This window comes from Tenrec ecaudatus, chromosome 1 (assembly GCF_050624435.1).
Source record: "Tenrec ecaudatus isolate mTenEca1 chromosome 1, mTenEca1.hap1, whole genome shotgun sequence".
Classification (NCBI taxonomy): domain Eukaryota; kingdom Metazoa; phylum Chordata; class Mammalia; order Afrosoricida; family Tenrecidae; genus Tenrec; species Tenrec ecaudatus.
Genome location: NC_134530.1, coordinates 37262780 through 37289823, shown reverse-complemented (window position 1 = coordinate 37289823; position 27044 = coordinate 37262780). Strand labels below are relative to the sequence as shown.

The following is a 27044-nucleotide window of genomic DNA, read 5'->3' as shown; positions in this document are numbered from 1 at the left end:
CCTTCAGTGCAGCTTCTATTTCTTCCTTCAATACCCTCAACTCTTTCTACTGTCTTATGCTATTGAACATTGACTAAATCTTTTCTGTACAGTGAGTCTGTGTATTTCATCTACCTTCTTTAATTTTCCATAGATTACAGCCTATGAAACACTAAGGGGCAGTTCCACTCTGTCACATAGGGTGTCTATGCGTCAATGATTGACTTAACACACAAAAACGACAACAGGTGCAGGGAAGGCTGGGGGTAGGGGAAGTGGGGAGGGGGATGACTAACGGTATGAGATTTTATTGGGGACAATGAATGTTCTAAATTGATTGTGTGGTAACTGCATAACTCTGTGCATATACTACGAACCATTGCTTTCTACATTTAAATGGATACTGCCTAGTATGTGAATTAAATCCCACTGAAAGAAAAAAGTCTGATTGTAAGCCCGGGAGGTCTCTCTAGTCTTGAGTTTGACTTGAGTTTCTGGGGGACTCTAAGAAGACACAGTAGCTGGTGGGCTGGAGAGTGAACTGAGTAGGAACGCTGGGCAGCCCCCCACCCACCAGGTTGACCCTTCCTACAGGGAGCTTCCTGTCTGCTCTGGTTTGTCCCATGGCTGGGAGGGTGCTCTCCAGTACACCCACCACACTTCCATCCCAGGGGCAGACATGCGCACACAGAAGAAATCCAGCCCCGACACCACAATGATCACGGCCAGGCTGTTTTCGTACAAGCGCTCTTCACACTTTATTGTTCATGTTCTCTGCATGGAAGGTACAAGACTGTCCTCCATGGTCCACGCTCGAAGACCACCACTGACCACTCTTTCCAAATGACCCCTCCCCCCACCCCACCCCCCATGCCCGGTTGAGGGTGTTGAAGGGTGACCAGCACATTTGCACATGCAAAAATGAGCATCCTCCAAGCTCGGGGCAACAGGTCCTGGAATTCACCATTGGCTGGAGGGGACTTTTGAGGCTTGGGTGGGAGGGCTTTCCGCCCTGCTGAGAGTGCTCTGCACCCCTCAGACGGAGAGGAAGGGACCGTTCAGGAGTGCTGGCATGTCCCGGACAAAACGGTGTCGGGGTGAGGACGGCCACTTCTCATGCTTGGTGAGTGTCATCTGAGGACTGGGCACAAGGTTTCCAGTTTGTGAAAACTGGAAACTATTGACAGCTGGCTTTTTTTCTAGCTGGGTGGGAAACAGGTGAACCATGGCTTGGGCCCATGATAGGCATTTTTCTGCTCATGGGAGGGTCGCAGAAGACCCACAAGAGGTTCCGACTGCAGCCAGTCAATTGCTTCATTAGCTAGCACACTTTAGAAAACCTTAAAAATGGGGCATTTACAGTCGGGATCATAAATACGTGCTTTTCAAAGTACCTATGTACATATGTACAGCGTCGCAACCTCACCCATGGTAGCCCTTTGCTGCAGGACGAGTCCTCCTCCTCAGAGCTCCCTCGCACTGGGGTTTGGTAGATCTCTACTGAAACAGAAGCGGAGGCAACAGCACCGATGGGGCTTCAAACAGGCTTGTCCAGGCTCTGCCCCAAAGGCACAGAACCCAACTACCTCACTGGGCTGGGTGCCAGGTCGCACTTGGCTCTCCCGTTTCCCTGAGACCCGGCCAGTGACAGCAGCTGGCCACTGTGGTTCCCTGGCAGGTGGCTCACAGGCTCCAGAAATCTATGTCCGTCCTACTGTGCTTCTGAATCCCCAGCTTTCCTTTCCATGGCCCGCTTGCTCTTCGCTCCCCTGGTGCTTGTTGGAGCTGCTGGGCTGTTAAAAGTGTTGGTGATCCCACCAAGTGTGGCATAGAATGTACGGGAGATCTCCTTTTTTCCCCCGCACCCCCTCCCCCCCCACCCCATGCGCCAGCCAGCCCTGCCCTGCCCAGAGAGGAGCAGGCCAGGTTTCTCTCTCCTGGGCACCTGCCTGGAGGTCCTGTGCAGAGACTAGGCCAACGGACTGACTAGCATTTCAAATCTGGAAAGGACTCAAGAGCCAGCCCCTGTGTTTGCTGAGGCCAAGGTAAATGTTTCTCAAGAGCTACGGCCCCAGGGAATGTTCTGGAAAGGTTCTAGCTCATCTGCACGCAATCGATTCCCAGAGAGGTGCACAGGTAGGTTGGGGGTGGTCTTGAAGGGGAACGTGGCTTCTCCTGAAGGCCCTCCTTGGATAGGGCTGAAGTAGAGCCCTGAGCCAGACCCAAATGCCCGCAACGGCAAAGTCCAGTGGGAGGGGCGAAATGCAGGGTCAGGGGGCTCTTAATTGCATAGAAGGAGAGGCCTCACTGCAACAGGAAGGCGGGGCTGCACCCCAGCAACACCCCAAAGGGCAGCCTGGGATCGGCTGCTTGGGATGCCCCCCTGGGGCTCAAGACCCCTCTGTAAGGAGCACACACACACACTCTTCCTCCCTTGCTTGCGCAGGCTCACACTAAAGTGGTGTGAGGGCCTCTGTGGGGGCAGACCGCCTGTCCCTTTGGCTGCACTGGTTCCGGGTCACTTCAGTTACTGAGAAGAAAAAGAAAAGATAAAGAATAATCATGTAGTAATAATAATAGTAATCATGTTAGCTGCTACAGAGTCAGCTCCACCTCATGATCAGCCTGTGAACACAGGACAGAACACTGCCCGGTCCTGGGCCGTCCTCCCAGTGGTGGGGATGTCCGAGCCCACTGTGACAGCCATTGGGCCAATCTAGCTCATGGAAGGTCTCCCTCTCTCTCCGGACCCGCCACTTTGCCATCCCCAGCCATTGGGCCAAAGTAAGCGTGGTGAAGTCTTGCCATTCTCCCTTCTAAGAAGCACTCGGGTGTTACTGCTTCCAAACAGATCCAAGCATCCACGCATTCAAAGTCTGCTGTGACCGCTGGCGCCTTGCTTCGCTTGAAGCCATTCCTAACGAAATTGCTTATTGAAGAAAACCATCAACTACCCCCCAAAAAACCTTCCATACCTAATGCCCCTGCCATTGAGTTGATCCTAACTCATAGGGTTCTTGAGGCTATCAATCTCCATGGTTACAGATAGCCTCAGCTGTCTCTATCAGAGCAGCCGGGGCTTTAGAATCACCACGTGTTCAGGTAGCGGCCCAAAGCTTACCCAACAGCACCACCGGTGCAGGTTGAAGTGTGCCACATGTGGAAAGGGGACAGAGGATGGCAGTGGCTGGCGAGTGGCCGTTCGTGTTCTGATTGTTGATGGTTGTGCCAGTTACCCAGGTGGGTTCACTGTGAACATGTACTAACAGTGTTTTTCTGAATGTGATGTATAACATAGCTTGACACATTCTCAGAGAACACACCTATGTAACCTGAATCAGGACATAAACTGAGAAACAAAATACTGAGTTACGATAAAATGGAACGACTTTTTTTTCTCTTTCCAGTAGTTTTGATACAAAATTCACACTCCCATAGTGAAGTCGCTTTTGCAAAGAGTAGTATGTCCATCATAACCATCAGTTCTAGTGCTCCCTCCCCTCCTGTCTTCATTCGAATAAAAGGATGACATCACATAAATGACGTAACGCCCTTTGACCCATTTAAAAGTGGTTTCTGCATTTCATCTTTTCTGCCTTCTATTCGATTGAGGTTTTTCTGTTTTGTTTTCTTCTTGTTGGATTTTTGTTTCCTTGTTTGCTTCCTATTGGTGTTTGTATCCTTTTCTGTATGAGATCCAGGATCGATAACTCTATAGCGATTGAAACTGGATTAATAATTATCTAGGGGCATGGCCGGGTGGTGCAGTGGTTACAAACTGGACTGCTAACTGCAAGGTCAGCAGTTCTGAACCACCAGCTTCTCCACAGGAGAAAGGCAGGACTTTCTACTCCCATGAAGAGTTAGAGTCTCAGAAACTCAAAGGGCAGTTCTACCTTGTCCTATAGAGTCACCGTGAGTTGACGTCGACTTGATGGCAGTGAGTTTGGGTTTTGGTTTTGAGGGGCACGGCAGGAGAAGTTGGGGAAAATGTAATAATGAGAACAAAAGAAAATGCTCTCAAATTGATTGGGGTGATGATTGCACAACCTTAATATGATTGAATGATATGTTAATCATATGCCAATAAAACTATTAAAAAAGAAACAGAACAGGGAGGGGAGGGTGGAAAGGGGAAGCCCATTACAAGGATCTACATATAACCACCCTGGGGGATGGACAACAGAAAAGCGGGTGAAGGGAGATGCCGAACAGTGTAAGATATGATAAAATAATAATAATTTATAAATTATCAATGGTTCGTGAGGGAGGGAGGAGCGAGGAGGGAGGGGAAACAAATGAGGAGCTGATACCAAGGGCTCAAGTAGAAAGCAAATGTTTTGAGAATATTTATGGCAACAAATGTACAAATGTGCTTGACACAATGGATGGATATAGGGATTGTGATAAGAGTTGTATGAGCCCCCAATAAAATGATTTTTTTAAAGGGTTATAGTTTCAGAAACCCACAGGGGCAGTTCTAGCCTGTCCCAGAGGGTCACTATGAGTCAGCATCAACTCAATGGCAATGAGTTTTGAGTTTATGTGTATTGTCATACGTATGTAAGTATATGTGTGTGCATATATATGTGGATCTATAGACACAAATATATACATGTCTGTGGGTATTCCATATATGATCCATCTGTACAATAAAGCACACGGGGGGGGGGGGGGCGGCAAAAAAGGAGAAACAAAACATTATCGACCTCTCATTAGCCACTCCTCTCCCTTGTTCTCTTTCAAGAGTATCACTAACCAGCCCCTTACTGAGGATTTAAGCTTGTCCCTAAAACTAGAAGCTGAAGTCTTTGTACCTGTGGGTATGATCCTGTTTGGAAAGAAGGAGTTTCTCTTGTTATGCTAATAGGCACTTACTGGAGTGGGTGGGTCCTAAACCTCATCACCTCTGAGTTACAAAAAGAACAGAGCAGATAGAGACACACACACAGCAGCAAGAAGGGTGCTCAGGGATGCCAAGGAATTCCTGGGGCAACCAACAAGGGAGGTCCCACCCCTAGAGCTCATTCCCTGAATTTGGACTTCTAACCTTTAAAACTGTGAAACAACCAATTCCTTTCTGTAAAGCCATCTCCTTGATGAAAACACTTCACCCCTAAGGATAATTAGTACCCTCACCTCAATCACCAGTGAGTTACTTTTCATATTTTCAATAGAGATTACCCACTGCTATCAAGGCAATGGTGACTCATAAGCACCCTGTGGGACAGAGTGGAACTGCCTCAGCGGGTTTCCAAGACCATAGGTCTTTGGAGAACAGACGGCGCCATCTTCCCCCCACAGAGCAAGCTCATGGTGTTGAGCCACCAACCTTTAGCAGGTCGGGGCCTTAGCCCTTGTGCCACGAGGGCTCCTAAACGTCAATTGTCGGTGTTTATCCTTTTGTGTCTGGCTTGCTCCACTTGATCTTATACCTGTGATATCTATCCATTTCGAACATGTGGTTGGGATTCTTCCAATCTCATTGCTGACTAGCTTTCTATGGGAGGATGAGGCCCTCATTTACCCATTGATCCCCCTTTGCGGCCATTGTGAGAAGTGCCGCTAAAAACATCCCTGTATGTGTCTAGAAGACAGCAAAGCACACATGTGTATGCATTTCCACTGAGTAGAAACATAGGCCATTGGGTGTGTACATGCAACATGCACCTGATATTTTTGTATACGTCTTCTGGTACACACATGTACACGCTCACATTGAGCAAATCCCTGGGAGGTCAGGTTCAGTGTTTGATGGCACCTAACAGCAGCTATTTCTTAAGTTGAACTATACCATATTTGTCCTGTTGTGTCTGACCTTGTTTACTTAACGTGTCTTCCAGGTGCATCCATGTGGTAGCAGGTATCTGAGCTTGAGGTTGCAGCCTGGCTGAATGCTATTTCATTGTCTCTACGGACCACGTTGTGTTTCTCGGAACATCTGTTGATGGACACTTTGGTTGTTTCCACCTTTGGGTTACTGGTGGGCATTGGTACACAGGCAACTGAGTCCCTGCTTCCAGTTCTTTGGGGGCCATACCTAGGAATGCCTCCCGAGGCGATGGCGGCTCTGGAGGTAACTTTGTAAAGAATGGCCTAAAGACTGCAACAGTAGCCGTACCCTTTTCATTCTCACATCGATGGATTTGGGTTCTGATTTCTCCACACTCTTGCCAAAATTTGTTATTTCTGGGTTTGCTTTGTGTCTATGGCAGTCTTCCTAGTGTGTCTGAGGCGGTATCTCATGTTGGGCAGTACCTGTTGATACCTAAAAATGACTCGGAAGCTCTGGACTTCTTCTGAACCGTCCTCCGAGTCCAGGAAATGGAATTACCAGAGGGACCGGAGAAGAAGCAGGTCTGGGAGTCCACCTCAGAGGGGGTCCCGGACACGCACAGCCTTGGAGTCTGGAAGCGGGGCTCACGCGGTGCTGCTTCCGTGCTCCGGAAGACCCCAGCCAGCCCTCTCCTCTCCTGGTCTCAATGCTTTCATCTGTACAACGGGAGGTGGGCATGGTTCTCCCCTAGGGCCCGTCAGCTCTCGGCTCTCTCAATGTCATGTCAATGTTGTTCTCTGGGATTCGCAGTTCAGAGTGTTGATGCTTCATGAAGGTCACTGTCCACAGCGTGGTGATGGCGGCGGTGGCGGTGGTGATGGTGGAGGCGGCGGTGGTGGTGAGGTGCCCTGGAGTCAATTTTAGACTCACAGTAACCTGACAGAACAAAACTGCTTCATGGGCTTATTTTTGGCTGTAATTTTTTTCATATTTAATATTTTTATTGCATAGACATGTAACTGGGAGCAGCATATAGCACTGAAATGTGTTTTATAAAAGGGATCACGCTGTTCTTTCGACACAGCAGCTTGCTTTTTTCTGATTTCCCCACTTCATCAGCTCTGCATGGAGCTCCCTTGCTCAAGGACACTATGACCAGGCCCCCGAGGTTGTCTGTAAGAAGCAGATCTCCAGAGCCCAAGGCGGGGAGGGGTTGGGGAACTTGAGGCACCAGCCCTTTCTTTCGTTTGGATTTTTCTTTTCCAATAAGTTTGTTTTTAACAATTCGCGGATGTCCAGGTCACGCATCGGACCTGTCAATAGTTGTATTGCATTCACAGGCGTCATGTGAGCAGTCTGTTCTGAGAGCCTCTGGGGCTCCGTGCCCGCCTGCCAGCTCTGCAGCTCGCCCGGCTGCATCCCAGGCCCCTTCCCTGAACCAGGTGGGCTGGAGCCTACTCACCTCTGCCGGGCTAGACTCCTTTGTTACCGCAGTTAAAGAATAAAGTCAGTCTGGACCCTGCTAAGCAGGACGAAGAAGATGTGTTTGTTTGTTTTTGTTTTGTTTTTGAAGAAGAAGATGTGCTTTATACAGTCGTTTCAAATGACGGAAGTAGCAGGCGCTAGTTGTAACTATGGATTTAACGAATGGAAATGCGCTAAGTGGGATGTTAAGGCACCCGCTTCAGGCACTCCGAGATTAAACAGTAGAGTTAGGAACACTCACTGTGGGTCTGCAAACAGAAGCTGTTCGCGGCAGACGCAGCCAGAGGCCTGTTTAGTGGCGCTCTTATGGCTGAAAATAAGGAGAAAAAAAGGGGTACAAGCCCAGGGTTTTCCTCGTGCCCCTGCTCCCAGGTGAACTTGGATGAAGAAAGCTTGACAAACGTAAAATTAAAGGAAGAAATTGACAGAAAATCTTTTCAGGTCCAACACAGATCTACCCTTTATAGTTTATAGATTAGTATGATTTTCAAATGCATTGTGGAAATGTCGTGGTTGGGAGCTGTGGAGCCCACTCCAATTCACCGTGATCCAGTAAGACTGAGCAGAACTGGCCCATAGGGTTTCTGGCTGTGGTCCTCAAGGGAGCAGACAGCCAGGTCTTTCCCCCTGGGCGCAGTAGGTAGGTTTGAACCACCAGCCTTTTGGTTAGCAGCTAGGTACTTAACCATTAATTATGGCCCCATGATCTTTTAACAGTGGGGCTGTTGTGGCTGTTGTTAGGTGCTATCAAGTCAGTGCCGACTCCATAGCGACTCCTAGTGGTGCTACAGACAGCAGAGCCCTGCCCGGTCCGTGTGAGCCGTGACTGCAGTCCCCCGGCCAAGCCATCTCACTGAGGGGCTTTCTCTTTTCTTGCTGCCCATCTCTTTTCCTGAGCACGACATCCTCTTCCGGGGACTGGTGCCTCATGACAGCATGTCCAAAGTTCGTGAAATAAAGGTTCGCCATTCTTACCTCCAAGGAGCGCTTTGCCACTCTCAAGGCAGATGTTGTGGTTCTTCAGAAAGCCTGAGGTACCTTTAAAATTCCTCACTGACACCATAATTCAAAGGCATCCATTCTTCCCCGTTTTTTCCTTATTCACTTCAAGCTTTCTCATGCCCATAAGGCATTGAACAGATCATGGACATATCATGGCTTCGGCCAGGCTTATGGAGTCTTGGTAGCATCGTAGTGAATCCCTGGGCGGCTTACTGCAAGGTCAGCAGTTAGAAACCCCCAGGTACTCCAAGGAAGAAAACCAGAACTTTCCACTCCCACAACGAGCGACAGTCTCAGAAACGCACACGGCAGTTCTCTCGTGTCCTGTAGCGTTGCTGTGAATCAGCATCAACTTGATGGCAGTGAATTTTATTTTGTTTGTTTAGTTTGGGGTCTTTTGTAGGAATTAAAAAAAAACAACCCAACTTAAGGTTAGCAGCCAAGGGTGTGTCACCTGCATATCGCAGGTTGTTAATAAACTTCCCTCCAATTCTGATACTACATTCTTCTTCATAGAGTCCTACTTCTCGGATGATATCCAGAGAGTAATTATTTGCTCAGCACAGAAATTGATTAAGCATCATCAAAGGATTGAACCCCGACACACACCTTCCCTTATTTTAAACCATGCAAAATTCCCTTGTTCTGTTCACAACTGCCTCTTAAATCATGTCCAAGTTCCACACGAGCACAATGCAGTGTTCTGGAATTCCCACTCTGCTCAAGGTTTTCCACAGTTTGTGATGATCCACACTGCCGGGTGCTTTGGCATAGTCAACGAAACACAACTCAACATCTTTCTGGCATTCTCTGCTTTCAGGCAACATCCATCTGACATCACAAATGACATCCTCTATTCCACATCCTCTTCTGAATCCAGCCTGAACCTCTGTCAGGTCTCTGTCAGTGTACGGCTGCAACCGTTGTTGGGGGATCTTCAGTAGAATTTTACTTGCATGTGTTATCCATGATGTTGCTCTCTAACTTGCGCGTGCTGCTTGGTCACCTTTCTTTGGAGTGGGTACAAATAAATATGGATCTCTTCCAATCAGTTGGCCGAGCAGCTTTCTTCCAAATGTCCCGGCAGACGAGGGAGTGCTTGCAGTGCTTTTCAGCTTGTTGAAGCATTTCGATTCCATCAGTTCCTGGAGCCTTGTCTCGGGCTGTTGGTTTCGGTGCAGCTTGAAGTTCTTCCTTCAGAAGGACTACTGGAACTCGATCGTGTGCTAGCCCTTGAAGTGGCTGAATGTTCTTTTTGGTTTCATGACGGTGTATTTATTTCCCATCTTCTTTTGATGCTTCCTGCATCATTCAATATTTTGCCCAGAGAATCTGTCAATTAGAGGCTTGAGTTTTTTCTTGAGTTCTTTCAGATTTAGATATGCTGAGTGTGTTCTTCCTCTTTGGATTTCTAACTCTAGGTTTTTGCATATTCCATTATAATATTTTACTTTGTCTTCTCAAACTGCCCTTTGAAATCTTTTATTCATCTCTTTGACTTACTTTCTTCAGTCAGCCTTATCTACTCTGTGAATCAGAGCAAGTTTCAGAGTTTCTTCTAACATCCGCTTTGATCTTTTCTTTCTTGCCTGACCTTTTGCTTTCTCTATGTATGTTATTCTTAATGTCCTCCACAGCTCATCAGGCCTTCTGTCATTAGTGTTCAAAGTGTCAAATTTATTTTGAGATGTTCTGAAAATTCAGATGGGTTAGACTACTCAAGGTCAAACTTTGGATCTAGTGGACCTACTTTAATTTTCTTCATCCTTACCCTGACCGTACATAGGAGAAATTGGTGGTCTGTTCCACAGTCAGCCCCTGGCCTGGTTTTACCTGCTGATATTGACCTTTTCCATCAATATGTTGTCAGTTTGGTTTCTCAGTAGTCTATCTGGAGAAATCCACAGATATAATTTCCATTTGTATTGCTCATTTCAGGAATTTGCTAAGAAGTCATTGGTCTTGTAAAATCATATCATGCAATCTCCAACTTTGTCACCAAGTCCATATTTTCCAACTACTGTTTTTCTTCCCCTCCCCCGCAACTTTACAATTGCCAATAATTACAGTGCCTCTTGTAATTACAATTATAATTACAATTGCCAATAATTACAATTACAATAATTATCAGTGCCTCTTGATTGCATGTTTAATCAATTTTAGATAAAATACTGGTAGAATTCTTCAATTTCAGCATCACTAACTTTAGTGGTTGGTGCATAAATTAAATAACAGTTTATTGACTGGATATATTTTAATGGAGATAAGTATCCTATCACAAACAGCATTGAACTTCAAGATAGATCTTGAAAAGTTTTTGATGATGAATGAAATATCAATCTTCTTGAATCTGTCATTCCCAGCATAGTAAACTATATGATTTTTTTCTGACTCAGAATGTCCAATACCAGTCCATTGTACTCACTAATGCCTTGAATAATATTGATCTTTATACATTTCATTTCATTTTTGAGCTCTTCCAATTTTCCTATATTCATGCTTTGTACCTTCTAAGCTCTAGTTATTAATTGATGTTTGCAGCTGTTTCTTCTCGTTTTGAGTCATGCCCCATCAGCAAATGACTTTACTCCCAAAGGCTTTCTCCATCTATGTCATCATGGTCAACTGTACTTTGAGAAGACAGCTCTTCTCAGTCATATTTTGATTGCCTTCCGACCTGAGGCGCTCATCTTCTGGCACTATCTCTGACAATGTTCTGCTTCTGTTCATGATTTTTTTCAGTATCTAACAATGTTTTGAAGCTATCCATAAGGTTGTCAGTGGCTAATTCCTCTGAAGTGGAGAGCTATTCCTTATTTCTTGTCCGTTTTTATTCTGGAAGCTCTACTGAAATATGTTGACTTTGGGTCTTGTTTGATACTTGTTTGGATGTTGTTTGATACCTGCTGGTGTTTGAAATATCAGTGACATAGATTTGCATCAAAGCCACACACAATCTACCACAGAGAAGCCAACTGCACCATAGGGCGTCCATATCTTTTATGCTCTCAAAGTCTCTAGTGGTCTCATGTGAGTCCTGAGTATTATGATTATAGTTATTTTGATAATTATAGCTAATATTTACCTAGTGCTGAGTACTATTTAAGTGTTTGGCACACATGAATATTTCTAGCTCTTATAACCATCCCCTGCAGTAGCTCCTCTGACTTACTGTCAGGTACCACTGAGTGCTGATGCCTAGTGACTCTGCCAAGGTAGCACAAGAGACTAAACAACCTACATGAGGTCCCACAGCCAGTCAGTCACAGCTTGAGGTGAGCCCACATTCAACGGCTCTTTATGTGGGACCACCGCTCCCACCCTGCCCCATGAAGTGGTCCCAGTGCCATGCCTGTCCCACTAGCAGTCCTTAGACGTGATGAGTAAACCTTCTCACCCCTCTTCCTTCCCACCCACTCCAAAGACACTGATCCAGCCCGCCTTTCCCCCAGAACCATCTAGAACAGTGGTTCTCAACATTTGGGTCGCAACCCCTTTGGGGGTTGAATGACCCTTTCACAGGGGTTGCCTGATTAATAACTAGTAAAATTACAGTGATGAAGTAGCAACAAAAATAATTTTATGGTTGAGGGTCACCACAAAATGAGGAACTGTATTAGAGGGTCGTGGCACTAGGAAGGTTGAGAACCACTGATCTAGAAAGTACCAGAGCCACTCCATCTTGCCTCATACCTGTCCAGGAGTAAGTGAAGCACCTATTCTTTGAAGTAGGGCTCTTGGAACTGGGCTGCATCCGGGTCCTTGACCTTCCTACATTGTCTTGTGAGGTACGGGACCACTGGGGGCGGGTAACGGGAAGCCAGGCGGAGGCTGTAGCTGTGCAGGGAGAAAAACAAGGCATGTCATCACCAGGACATAAACCAGCACCTCCTGTTAGCCAATGGAGTGTGTGGTAGTTATATAATCCATTATCAATGTGAAACTTAAGAGTGAAGGGGTGGACTTTAGCTTGTCAATCAGGTCACAGCATGAGGACCTCATTTGGAGGCACTAAGGAGAACACACATTTACTCCCCACAAGACATTCCTGTGGACAAGACACATGGAGCTACGCTAGAGCCCTGGAGCTGAAGGAACCATGTGGAGACTTTCCACACACTGGCCTGCAATCTTCCTGCATTCAGCATCATTGCATGGCTGCGTGAGTCTAAACAGAAATTTATGGACTAGTATTGACATATGGGGTAATACCGGACTTATGGACTTGGATCTGGACTGGGCTGGGATGTTTTCTTAATGTACCATTACTCTTGGATATAAAACTCTTTCTTACACACATACGAGTGTCTCTGGATTTGTCTGTCTAGTCTACCCAGACTAACACAGACTCCAAGCTTGAACAGCCAATGTGTGCTTGTCCAGGCTCTCCCCTCACCCTGCCCTTGAGGTGTTGACAGAAGCACAGAGGTAATGTCCATCTGCTCAGCACCTTGCAACACCACAAGAGGAACAGAGCCTCCTGATGACCCCAGGCCAGGAGGGGGAGCTCAGAACGTATTGTGGGTGACACAGCAGCTCGCTCACTCCCTGGTCCTATTTTCCACCCGCCTCCCCAGGCAGTGTCCTCCCCTCTAGCCCCATCTAGAGTGCCCACCTCTTCAGAGTCTATCAAGAGCCCATTAACAGGTGAACAAGAAGCCAATGTGGTCCATCCATACAATGGGCCATTGCTACTCAGCCATAAAGCGATGGAACGTCTCAGTGCATGCTTCTACACAGGCAAATCTTGAGAACATGCTGAGTGATGCAAGTCAGGCTCAGAAGCACAAGGATTGTGTGATTCCACTTACATGAAATAGGCAAATGTAGAGAGGTCAGGATGTGTTGGTGGTTACAGAAGTGAGAGCAAGGGGCAGGGGAGGGCTCGGCTTAGGCGGCACAGAGCTACTGTGCACGGTGGATGCATTCAGAATGAGATAATGGCCGTGGCTGCACAACATGATGACCGTGACCAAGGCTGCGGGACTGTGCATTCAATTGGCAAAGGTTTTGTTGCATATATCAAGCAGCTTTCAAAAGTTCACAGAAAAATACAATCAAAAGAGCATGGAATTTCCATGTGAAACCCATGGAAACCACTTGGTGAAACCACACACACACACACACACACACACACACACATTGCCACAATAAAACCACTTCTAAGAGCTAGTAAGGGAGATGTGGAGCAGGGATGGGTCTGGGAGGTCTCTGTGGTTCCATCTACTCTCCCGTGGGGGAGAAGGAGGACAAATCCATTCCCACATTCATGCCCACACTGCAGGTCCAACAAGACCAAACCCTTCCATGTCAGTTATCTCCTAGGGGAGACACAAGGAGAGCCCCCAAGAAGGGTGTGAACCCAGGCCCTTTAATACGGTCTGAGTCTGCTTCCCATTACAGCCTCTTCATTCAGATTTTTTTTCCAAAATAGTTTTTTTAAGCTTGTTGAATTTTATTTGTGGTTGTTGGAATATATATAGCAGACAGACACCAACCAACTCAACAAGTTCTACGTGTACAATTTAGTGACGCTGATGACAGGCATCGAGTGGTGCAACCATTCTCTTAAAATGGTGAAAGACCTACCTACCACCTCCTTCAGGAAGCCTTCCTTCTTGAAGTCCTGGGATAGAAGTCCCTCCTGTGGGCTCTGCTTTCACCTAGCCCTTCCTCATCCCAGCATGTAAGGCACGGGGTCACCCTCACTGAGTAGGTACCTGCCTCCCTCAGTAGCTAGAAGACCCCCAGGTCCGAGGCTTTGTGGCACCCATTGCTCCATCTCTCACTTAGCCCAAGGAAAGCTTATGAATGTTGGGTAACAGTGCCACGTAGGCGCTCACACTGTGCTCAGAGCTGGGTTGTCTTTTGCATAATTAGCTCTCTAACAGGGGCCGGGGGGCAGATCCAGGCTGGTTTCCCAGCCGGGCGACCCCTGAGCAGCCAGCGCCTGTCTCTCCGTGAAGCTGAGTGCTGCTCGGGCTTCCAGATGAAGGCAATCTATTTCAGAAAATCAGTCCCGTAAATCCCTACGGACACAGTCGTCTGATCCACACCTGGTCACGGGGATGGCACAAGACTGGAGAGAGTGGAGCGCGGGGTCAGATAATAACAATAAGACACGTGTCGGTTGCAACAACGTGGGGATGTGTAGCAAGCACAGAAGAGCCCAGGCCTTGACCTGCCATCAAAGATGAAACATCAAGCGGAGCTTCCGTGCGCCCACATTTTGGCCTGATTATTGGCCCCAATCCTTGCACAGGGCTCCAGGTTCCTAGAACCAACTGCCTAGTAGACCTCCTAGTCATGGTGATGGTAAGGACCAGTCAACCTTTTGTTCTGTCCTACACAGGCCAGTTCTTAGAGCCCACCTGTGCCAGCAAAGGAGGGTCTCCTGGAGGGCAGGGACTGCGTCGTGTCCCTGCCCTGCACAGCATATGAGCACAGACCTGCAAACTGTCCTTCAGGAGTATGGCGTGACAGGAAACCCAACTTTCCTGGCCCTATACTCAGTACACACTCTCCTACTTCACACCCAATTCAAGAGCCCTTGGCTGATACAAACAGTTAATGTGTGCTCGGCTGCCAACTAGAAGTTCAGAGGTTCAAGTCCAACTCAAAGTACCTCAGAAGCAAAGCCTCAAAATCTACTTGCTAAAAACCAGTCATGGGAAACTTTATGATGCGCAGTTCTACTCCAACACATACGGGGTCACCATGTGTCAACTCAACGGCAACTGACTGCTCGGGTTCTACACACAGTTCAGATGGAGAAGTGTAGATGACTGGCATCCACGGCCCTGGTGAATTAGAAGCAGCAAAATGAAAAGGCAAGAGCGGAAAGACGAGGTAGATTGAGGGGTCACTCCTTCTCCCATTTCCACACGTAGTGTTCCTACATCAGGGACTTTACACATGCTGTTCCCTCTGTTGGAACATGCTTCCATCAGGAAATCACATGGTTCAGCCCTGCAACTCCATTTGGACTCACAGTGACCCTAATGGATATGCTCCCTGGGAATTCCAGGGCTGTATATCTTTGTAGGACCAATCTTTGCCTCTCCGCGGCTCCCCTGCTCAACGACTGTCCCCTAAGCACTCGATGTAAAATCACAAGTACCTTCCACGGAAACTCCCCATCTCTACCCCAGTGGCACCACTGTACTTCTTTCTCCCTGCCGACGCACTCCGAAGGTGACCTGGCTGCTCCTGTGGTGGCTGCCTCTAGTAAGCCAAAGGAGGGCCAGGATTGGAGGCTGTTTGGTCACTGGCGCCTTCTTGGCCTCTAGACTGTTGCCTGGCTCACAGTGGTAGTTGACCCATCTAGCTGGTTCTGGGTCAGGGTGGTGCCCTGTGTGCAGAGTGGAAGGTGGTGACCTTGTGGGAGCCCGTTGCCAGGTTCTCTTCTGGGGTGCCTCTCGGTGGGTTCCAGCAGCCATCTTCCCAGCTAGCAGTCCAGAATGTAACTGTTTGAGCCCCAGGGATCCCTTGCACTCAACAGGTGTTCGCTGAGTACTTATTGAATGAACAGTGTGCCCACTCTGTGCCAGGTGCCCTGCTTTGGAGGATGCAACATGCAGAGGTCTCGACCTTGAACAGTTCGCACCTGACTTCGTGTTGCTATTGCTAGGTGCCATCTCGGTGGTTCTCACTCATGGTGACCTGATGCTCAACAGAAGGATGTGCCGTTCGCTCCTGTGTGCCCCTCAGTTGCCCTCACTGTGTCCGTGCCATATGGTTGAGGGTCTTCCTCATGTTCGCTGACCGTCTGGCGTCCAAAAACTCAAACTCACTGCCATCGAGTAGATCCCGACTTATAGTGACCCTTTAGGACAACGAGACTGTAAATCTTTGTAGGAGCAGAAAACTGTTTTTTCCCTTCAGAGTGGCTGCTGGTTTCAAACTGCTGACCTTACACTTCCATGAGCAACCCACTAAGCCCCCAAATAGCAAACTCATTCCACTGAGCCAGTTCCGATTCGGATCAAGCCCACGAGACCAAGGGGCGTGGCCACGTAGGGTTTCCGAGACTGCTCTTTACCGAAGGAACTGGCAATGCCATGGCGGAGTGCTCCGCTGCCGACCCGGAGGCCAGCAATGCTACAGAGTAATTCCGTAGGTTTTCTTCTTCAAAGCCACCATGGCAAGGGACCTGGCACACAGTGGACCCACCACTCATTCGATAAACTCACAGGGAGCAATTACTGTGTGTAAGGAGTCCCTGGGGAGGGAGGCTGTGTTCTCAGTCTCTTGGCAGTGATAAGGTCAATGAAGTCAAGTGGGTTAGAGATTGGGGGTTTCAGTGGCGTTTCACTGCAGTTTTAAATCGAATGGTTAGGGGACCTTCATTGAGGACGGGCCACTTGAGCAAAACTTGAAGGATGGAAGGCAACGATGAGGGAAAGAGAACTCCTACAAAGATTTACAGTCTTGTAAATCCTAAGGAGCATGCCCTTTTGGGCCAGTCACTATGAGTCCTGATGGAGTTGGAGGGGATGAGCCGTGTGATTTCTAAAATAACAAACTCATTCCAGTGAGTAAGCTCTAATTCAGGAAAGCCCCGAAGACAGCGTAGGAGTAGCATGGCCCCATTGGCTTTCCAAGGCTTTCGGCTTTATAGCAGGAGCTGGCAGTGCGGTGGTTAAGCACTCAGCAGATAACGGAGAGGCCGGCAACTCAACAGTATAAAAGATGGAGCTTTCTGCTCCCATTAAGATTCTAGCCCAGGAAACCGTTCCATTCAGCCCGATGGGGCCACCACGAATCAGAATGAACTTGAGGGCACACAACACTCTTTGCAGGAGCAGAGAGCCACACCTTTCTCCCGTGGCTTTGAACCACCAGTGTCCCGGTCTCATGGGTTTGGAGACGCCGGTCTACACGGTTGGGTCGTTGGGCATCTTGGATGGATGATACCACAGCTGCGCACAGATGAGGAAACAGGATTGGTGTGATGACTCTCATCATTTCCTACCATCTGGGGAAGCAGGACCTAAATGCCCGCCCCCCACAGCCTGGCCCACCCCTGCTTTCCTGAGAGCCTCTTCCTCCCAGCCCCACTGAGAAGCAGTTATTGCTCAGCCCAGGTCCAGCCTTCTGGGGTTCACATGCTACTAGAGGTAAACAAACATGCATGCCAAGCCACAGTGATTTGTGCAGAGGCGAGATCTCAGGATGAAGGCGAAGACTGCCTTGGGGATTCACCAACAGCCAGGTGGCATTTAAGGCATGGGACTGGATAAGGTCACTTAGGGGGTGGCGGGAGGGGACCACTAAATGGAGAGGAAAGAGCCCGCAGAAACAATGCCATGTGAGCAAAGAGCTGAAGAAGGGGAGAGATCAACCCATTTAGATCCCTGGCCTTGGGTGGGAACGGCATGTCTTAGGGTGACCCTTCCCTTGCGATCAGAGGGGCAAGAGGAGCCTAAGGCGGCAGAGGGCAGAATGTAGCCCGACAAGAGGACCAGGAGACCAGCTAGACGGGCCTCCACCGTCTGAGGGTGGATTGGACCACGGACGCTATGGGGTTGTGTGAAGTCGTTAGAATCCAGATCTACTTAGAGCAGCGGTTCTCAACCTTCCTCATACCGCGATCCTTTCATGAGGATGTTGTGCTGACCCCCAAACCACAAAATTATTTTTGCTGCTACTTCATAAGTATAATTTTTGCTACTGTTATGAATTGGGTGACCCCCGTGAAAGGGTCATTTGACACCCCCCACCTCCAAAGGGGTCACGACCCACAGGTTGAGAACCACTGACTTGGAAGGGCTGCTGAGGATTTGCTGAAGAAGATTGATGGCAGAGTGTCTCATCTGAGCTGCTGGGCGGCCAGTTTTGATTTCCTGAGATGGAGAGCCAGCAGGAAAGGGTGGCTTTGTGGAGAGAAGGGCTGGGCTTGGGAAATATTAGATTTCAACTGATTATTAGTCATTAAGGGAGATATCAAGTAGGCAGCTGAAAGGAAACCAGCCTTAGGGAACGTATTATTTTGGATCTGCCAGCACCTAGAGGGCATTGAAGGCATGGGACTGGATGAGGTCACCCACGGAGTGGAAGGAGGCGGGGATAAGCTGACACCTGGATGGCAGAAACTGGTGATGGAGAAGTCCTGGAGAGGCTGGGGTCCTGGGGCCAGAGGTGGAAAGTATTTTGAGGAAGATGATTAACAGTGTCCAATGCTACTAGTGGGTCACACAAGAACCCTTAGCATCTGAGACCTTGCTGGTCACCATGGTGACAGCAGATCTGATGGCAAGACAAAGACAAATGCATGTAGGTAGTGAGTTCAAGAGGTCCAGACAGAGGGAGTCCAGAAAACTGGCAACCCTGATGCCCAAGGGAGCAGAGGGGACACGGGGGCAAGCAACTGCCCAATATTGAAGGACTTACTGCCATCACATAGATTCTGACTCATAGCGATCTTATTGGACAGGGTCAAACTGCCCTGTGGGTTTATGAGACTGTAACTCTTTGCAGGAGTAGAAAGCTTCATCTTCTGCAGAGCAGCTGGTAGTTTTGAACTGCTGACCTTAGCAGTCCAGCATGTGCCCCCAGGGCTCCATTCTGAAGGACTAGTGCCCTTCAAAGGACACACTGGACACCAGGATCAGCAGAAGGCTGATGAAGAGCCTGTGGAATGCAGATAACACAGCCTTACTTGCTGAAAGTGAGGAGGATTTGAAGCATTTGCTGATGAAGATCAAGACTGCAGCCCTACCTCCACATGAATGACAACTCAGTGTCGAGAAAACCCAAATCCTCACAACTGGACCAATAGGTGACATCATGAAAAATGGAGCAAAGATTGCAGTTGTGAACCAGTTCATCTTGCTTGGATCCACAATCGCTGCTCATGGAAGCAGCAGTCAAGAGATCAAATGACGGACGCATCGCACCGGGTCAATCTGCGGCACAGGACTTCCCTCAAGGGTTGAAAAGCACGATATCACCTTGAGGACTAAGGCACCTGACCCAACCATGGCATTTTCAGTCACCTCGTAGTGGACACTGCATAAGGAAGGCCGAAGAAGAGTCGGTGCATTGAATTATGGTACAGGCAAAGGATGTTGAAAGTACCATGGACGGCTAAACGAACAAACACATCGGTCTTTGAAGAAGTACAGCCAGAACGTTCCTTTGAAGCAAGAATTACAGAACTTGGTCTCACCTATACTGGACGTGCTATCAGGAGAGATCAGTCCCTAGAGAAAGAAGGCTAACATGCTGGGTGAAGTAGCAGGGCAGCAAAGATCCAACATGATGGACTGACTCCGTGGCTGCAGCACTGGGCTCAAACACAAGAAGTCAGGCGAGGCTGGCGCGGGGCTAGACGGTCTTTCATCCCTTGGTGCGGGGTCACTATGAGTCCGCACCAAGAACAGCAGTGCTCTCCAGGGCTCCTGGGCCCTACCTGCCCCCCAGCCCCCTCAGCCTCTCCCTCCCAGAGCTCCCAACAGCAATCCTCAGAGCGGGGCAGGGCACCTTGGCCAGGGTGTGACAGCTGTCACCAAACAGAAACAGCCCTGAGATGAATTGACATTCCCAGGGTGTGGCCGCCATTGGAGCTGCAGGAAGCATGCCTACCTGCTGGCTCAGTCACTGGCCCCTTCCAGGAAAGGTTGGAATCCAAACCTGGGAACACATGACCCAAGTGGAAAGTTCCCCCTGCTCCTAGGAGGCTCCCCCACTGCAATGAGGTCCCCAGGAAAGGCATCTGATCCAAAGACTTGCCGAAGCAAAGGACTGGCAGGAGCACAGGAGCCCTGAGTGTCGGTCTCAGCACCCTTCCAACATGCTGCCTGGCCTCAGGAGGCGGCTTCCACCGCTTTAAGCCAGAATTACCTCATCTATGGAATGAGGATGTCAAGCAAGGGAAACTATGTAGGAATGTTTCTTTATTGAGCAAGTAGGAGCCACGTCATTCAAGTGCTTTACGTGACCTCCCAGTGGTCCCGGGGGCAGATAGCACTGGAGCTGTTTAGATTGCTAGGTGGTGATGAGCCATTTCCAGCTCACGGTGATCCGATACACAACAGTGCCCAGTCCACCAGCCTCACAACTGCTGTCATGGTTGAGCCCATTATCATAGTCACTCTGCAATCCCTTTCATTGAGGGTCTTCTTCTTCGTGACCCTCTGATTTACCAAGCACGATGCCCTTCTCCAGGTGCTGGGCCTTAGAGCACATTCAAAGCATACCAGTCTCGTCAGCCTCCCTCTCTTCTGCCTGTACTCCCCAACACCACATGCAGTACTCCTCACCAACACCACACGTGACAGGAAACCGTTCTTCTCTGAGGCCCCTTACTGGTTGTCCAGTTGCCCATGTTTCTGAGTTGATTGAAAATACTAAGGTTTTTGGTAAGGCACGCCTTTGTCTTCAAATGCCCAGTAAAGAGGACTCTCGCCACAGCTTCATTTGTCCCACGCAACATGTCATTTGAGTTCTCAGCTGCCGCTTCCAGTAAGCACTGGTTGTGGATCCAAGTAAATGGAAATCTGTGACAACATCAACGTTTTCTGTCTCTCGTGGTGATGCTTATCGGTCCGGTCCTGAGGGCTTCTGTCTTTATGTTGGCGTCATGTAGCTCAGCTTCTCTGATGATCTGCTCAACATACAGACTGAACGACTTTGATGAGAAGATACAACCCTGATGCACATCTGTCCTGACTCGAAGCCATCATTCTGTTCCAAGGACTGCTTCTTGACTTCGAGGCAAGTCGCACAGAAGCACAATTCAGTGTTCTGGAGTTCTCATTTCTCTCAATATCACCTGCAGTTTGTTGTGATCCCCACAGAGGTGATGCCTTTGTGGTCATCAAACACAGACAAACATCATTTTGGCTTTCTCTACTTTGAGCCAAAACTCATCATCTACAATGACACCCCTCCTTCCACCTACTCTTTCCAATCTGGCTTACAGTTCTAGTAGCTCCCTAGTCATGTACTAATGCAATTACTACTGAATGTTACACAATTTTATTTACATGTAATATTAATGATATTGTTTGATAATGTCCCCATTCTGCTGGCTTGACTATCTTTGGAACAGTGGTTCTCAACCTGTGGATCGCGACCCCTTTGGGGGTTGAATGACTTTTTCACAGGGGTCACCTGATTCATAATAGCAAAACTACAGTTATTAAGTAGCAACAAAAATGACTTTATGGTTGGGGGGTCACCACCACATGGGTAACTGTATTAAAGGGTTGCGGCATTAGGGAGGTTGAGAAGCACTGCGTTAGAAGATGGCTCTCTTCCAGTTGATTGGCCAGGTAATTGCCTTTCATATTTCTTGGCATCAACCAGTGAGTGCTCCAGCAGTGCATGCATTTATTGAAACATCCCAATTAATTGGTCAATTCCTGGAGCCTTGTTTTTTGCCAATGTCTGCAGTGCAGCTTGGATTTCTTCCTAAATATCATTGGTTCGTAAGTTGTGCTATCTCCTGAAGTAGTTGTACATCAACCAATATTTTTAAGGCATTCATTCCATCTTCTTTGATGCTTCCTGAATCAGTCAGTATCGCATACATAGGGTCATTCTGTACTGTAGTTCACAGCTTGATATTTTTTCAGTTCTTACAGCTTAAAAATGCAGTGTTCTGCATTTCATATTTTAATATTATAATACTTTATCTTCTCCAACTGCCTTTTAAAATCTTCTGTTCAGCTCTTCTTCATTTCTTCCATCGCTTTGACTACTGTACATTCAAATGCAAGTTTTAGAGTCTCTTCTGTTATCTATGTTGGTCTTTTCTTTCTTGTGTTTCTAAAGACCTTTTGCTTTCTTCATGTATGACATCTTTAATGTCTTCTGACAATTCATAGGATCTTTGGTTACTAACGTGCAATGCTTCAAGAAAGTTCTTGAGATGTTCTCTAAATGTAAGTGAAATAAATTCAAGGCTGTATTGTGGCAGGCATGACCTTGTCTTCTGACTTGTCATGGATTACAACTCAATGTGAAGAAGATCAAACGCCTCACAACTGGACCAGTGGGTAACACCCTGATAAATGGAGAAAAGATTGATGTTGAGGTTTTCATCTTCCTTGGATCCACAATCAATGTTCACGGCAGCAGCAGGCAAGAGATCAAAGGAGACACTGCATTGGGTCACTCTGCTACACAGACTACCTTTAAAGTGTTGAAAAGTAAGGATGTTGGGACTAAGGTGCACCTTAGTGGTCCCAAGCCATGTTTTTAATTTTTCAATCGGCTCATATACATCTGAAAGTTGGGCATTAAATAAGGAAGATCAAAGAAGAGCTGATGCATTTGAATGATGGCTATTGTGAAGAATATTGAAAATCCTCTGGACTGCCAAACGAACAAACAAACCTGTCCCCAAAAGAAGTACCACCAGGACACTCCTTAAAGTGGGAGGAGGTTGGACCAACAAGGAGGTACGTGTTGGTCCAACACAGTAATGGGAAAAGGATGGAGGGGGGAGGGAGAAAAATGGGGAGGGGGGGTTGAAAGTGAAATGATAACGGAGGGAGCAGGGCACTAATCCACCCAAGGAGAGCACACTGGTCTTGTCTCCACAGAACCTGGAAGGGGCACGCAGACCCTTCCAAGAAGCACCAGACCACGAGGGCAGCATGGTCACATGGAAGGATGCATGAAGAGAGAGAGCTAGAGGGCTGGCCCCAGCCAGAGCCAGACTTACCCCCTCCCTGGAAGTGGGTGTGGCGGAGAGCAGGTTGGGGAGAGGGCCAAGCATGCCACACCCGCATGGAGGCAGGCCAGGAGGGAGGAAGAGAAAGAGAGTCAGACTGGGCCCCACGCTGGCACAGGATGCTCAGAGGATGACGTCCCTGCTAGGAGCTAATGGGACACAGAGGAGACTGGGCAAATGACACAGCACATATCATGCTGTCCCCTTACTGGAGCAGACTGCAACAGGGGACACTTCTGGGGTCACATGGTGGGGAGGCAGCACAGTCTGAACCCCCCAAACGGAGCAAATCAAGGAGGAAGCATACCTAAATAAACAATCTGGAGGAGAAAACAATGGGGCTGATTGTTTGGGGGGACAAGGTTGAGGAGGGAGGGAGGCAGGAAGTGGTGTTAACAAATTCAGGGACAGGGGAACAACAAGTGATCCAAAATTGGTGGTGAGGAGGGTGTAGGAGGCCTGGTTGGCCTTGCGCAAGGGTAATGTACCCGGGAGGGAATGTTGAAACCCAAATGAAGGCTGAGCACAATAGTGGGACAAGAGGAAAGTAAAAGGAAATAGAGGAAAGAACTAGGAGGTAAAGGACATGTATAGAGGTATAAATGCAGGCATGCACATGTGTAAATATATTTATTTATTATTATGAGGAAACAAATCTATGAGCATATATTTATAGGTTTAGTACTAAGGTACCGATGGACATTGGGCCTCCACTAAAGTACTCCCTCAATGCAAGAATACTTTGTTCTATTAAACTGCCATTCCATGACACTCACCTTCCTGACATGATTGCTGAAAACAAATGGGTGCATAAGCAGATGTGGTGAAGAAAGCTGAAGGCACCCAGCTATTAAAAGATATGGTGTCTGGAGTCTTAAAGGCTTGAAGATACACACGCAGCTATCAAGCACAGAAGCATCAAAGTTCACATGGAAGAAGCACACCAGCTTGTGTGATCACAAGGTGTCGAAGTGATCAGGTAGCAGGCATCAAGGAACAAAAAGCACATCATTGTGGATGAGGGGGAGTGCAGAGTGGGGACCCAAAGGCCATTTGTGGGCAACTGGACATCCCCTTACAGAAGGGCTTTGGGGAGGGGACGAGCCAGTCAGGGGAGCAATATACCAATGATGAAACCTACAACCTTCTTCTAATTCTTAAATGCTTCCTCTCCTCAACTATCATGATCCCAATTCTACCTTACAAATTCAGCTGGACTGGAGGATGTACACTGGTACAGATAGGAACTGGAAACACAGGGAATCCAGGACAGATGATCCCTTCAGGACCAGTGGTGAAAGTGGCAATACTGGGAGCGTAGAGGGAAGATGGGGTAGAAAGGGGAACCGATTACAAGGATCTACATATAACCTCCTCTCTGGAGGTGAGTCAACAGAAAAGTGGGTGAAGGGAGACGCTGGACAGTGTAAGATATGACGAAATAATAATGACTTGTAAATTATCAAGGGTCATGAGGGAGGGGGAAACAGGAAGGGAGGGGAAAATGAGGAGCTGATGCCAGGGGCTCAAGTGGAAAGCAGATGTTTTGAGAATGATGGTGGCAAAAAATGTGCAAATGTCCTTGACACAATGCATGGATGTATGGATTGTGGTAAGCATTGTACGAGCCCCCAATAAAATGATTTAATAATAATAATAATAAAGAACTCTAAAAAAAAAAAAAAAAGAACACTCCTTAGTGGCAAGGATGGGAGACTTTGGACACATTGTCGAGAGGCCAGTCTCTGGAAAAAGACATCTCGTTGGGTAAAAGAGAGGAATCAAGAGGAAGAGCCTTCACAGATGGACTGACACAGTGACTAGAAAGACGAGCTCAACCATGAGGACAGTTTTGAGGATGGCATGGGACCGGGCTGTATTTCAAGATGCTGGACACAGGTGGCTATGAATGAGAATCAACCCAAGGCACCTAACGACGCCCGCTTCACTTGTGTTTTACTGAGTATGCAAAGGTATTCAACTGTTTGGGTCATAAAATTTTTCTGAATAATATTTCAAGACAGGAATTGCAGAATCTGTGGTTGTGTCCACGCAGAACCTGTACATGGACCAAAAGGCAGTTATTTAAATAGTACAAGGTGATACTTAGTGGATTAAAATCAGAAAATGTGTACATCAGGGTTGTTTCTCCTACCATCCGTATTCAACCTGGATGCTAAACAAACATACGCAGTAGATGAAGGAGAACCAGCATCAGGATTGCAGGAAGACTCAAGGACCACCTGGGAAACGCAGCCGATACAATACGGCTTGCTGAAAGATAAGAGAATTTGAAGCACTTACGGCCTTCAATAAAGATCACACCTCAACATAAAGAAAGCAAAAATCCTCACAACTGGACCAATAGACAGTATCACGATAAACAGGAAAAGATATTGAACTTGTCAAAGATTTCCTTTTACTTGAATCCAGAAGGGAGAGTGGTCAAAACACCAAAGGATGCATGGCATTGGCAAAGTGTTCTGTAAAACACTTCTGGGAAGTGTCACAAGAGCAAATATGTCACTTTAAAGACTAGAGTGCACCTGCCCAAAGCCACAGTATGTTCAATAGCCTCGCACCAACTGCCACGCAGTCCATGCTGACTCATAGTGAGCCCCTGTGCGTTTCCAAGACCGGAAACTGTTTCCAGGAGTAGAGAGCTCAGTCTTCCAGAGCCTCATGTGTGTGCAATTCTGGACAATGAACAGGGAAAACTGGAGATAAATGATGCCTTTGGGTGACAGTGCTGGTGGAGAAAATTAAATATACCACAGACTACCGGAGAATGAAGAACAGCTAGCATGTCCCTTAGAAATCCCAACTACGTGGACACCTGGCCCTCCCCTCAGAAAAATTTATTTCACAGGACATCACTGAAGCTGCAGCTCAGGGAGAGGGACGTGTCTGATCAGAGCACACAGGAACAAATGAAGGGGGAGTAAGAGAGGGGAGCACATCCTGGCCCACCAAGCCTTGAGGACCATATTCCCGCTCAGAGCAGCCAATCCACAGAGAAGACAATGTGGCTGGTCCCACTACAAGGCATGACATCCCTACTGACCCATAGCCCCACAGGGGACAACACTGGAGACACAGTGTGGGAATTGCTCCTCATCTGATCTCATCACACCAAGGGAAAACACTAAGGGCGTGCAACAGAACAGCAAGGGAACAGAGCAACGAAGTCCCTAGGGAATACCAAAATTAGACTTTGGGGCCAGGGCTTGGCACACCACCAGGCTCGACTGGAAAACACTCCTAAAGGCCAACAAACAGTCCTTGAACTAACTGCAGGCTTTGTTGTTATTGTTGTCGTTGGCTTTTTGTTGCTTTGTTTTGCTCTGTCTTGGATTTGTGCATGGTATTGTCTTTGCAGGTCTTTCTAAATAAGACAGGGTGAATGAACAATCTGGTGGAAAAAACGGGACCAATGGTTCCAGCGGGGACATGGGAGAGCAGGAGGTGGGGGAAAGGAAGTGGTGTTAACAAACCCAGGGACAAAGGAACAACAAGTGATCCAAATTGGTGGTGAGGAGGGTGTAGGAGGCCTGGTAGGGGTGACCAAGGGAAATGTAACCGAGAGGAACTGCTGAAACCCAAATGAAGGCTGAGCACAATAGTGGGACAAGAGGAAAGTAAAATGAAATAGAGGAAAGATATAAGAGGCAAAGGGCATTTATAGAGGTCTAAAGGCATGTACATATGTAAATATATTTATATATTAGGATGGGGAACTAGAGGTATGTGCATATATTTATAGGTTTAGTATTAAGGTAGCAGATGGACATTGGGCCTCCACTCAATTATTCCCTCAATGCAAGAATATGTTGTTCTATTAAACTGGCATTCTATGACACTCACCTTCCTGACATGATCGCTGAAGACAAATGTGTGCATAACCAAATGTGGTGAAGAAAGCTGATGGTGCCCGGCTATCAAGATATAGCATCTGGGGTCTTAAAGTCTTGAAAGTAAACAACTGGCCATCTAGCTCAGAAGCAACAAAGCCCACGTGGAAGAAGCACACCAGCCTGTGTGATCATTAGGTGTCAAAGGGATCAGGTTTCAGGCATCAAAGAACAAAAAATCAAATCATTGTGAATGAGGGGGAGTGTA

At 47.7% G+C, this 27044-nt stretch overlaps 1 protein-coding gene across 2 annotated transcripts in view; it reads right to left on the bottom strand.

Annotated features, from left to right (window-relative positions):
• Positions 1-820: 820 nt before the first annotated feature.
• The window catches only part of PRDM2 (PR/SET domain 2), a 159271-nt gene continuing 133047 nt past the window's right edge, over positions 821-27044 (bottom strand). For both annotated transcript variants that reach the window (XM_075550930.1, XM_075550933.1), the window contains 2 exons: positions 11936-12079; positions 821-2509 (listed from right to left, as the gene is read on the bottom strand). In XM_075550930.1, the coding sequence (XP_075407045.1) occupies positions 11959-12079 (121 nt within the window). In that variant the 3' untranslated portion in view covers positions 821-2509; positions 11936-11958. The remainder of the gene's footprint in view (positions 2510-11935; positions 12080-27044) is intronic.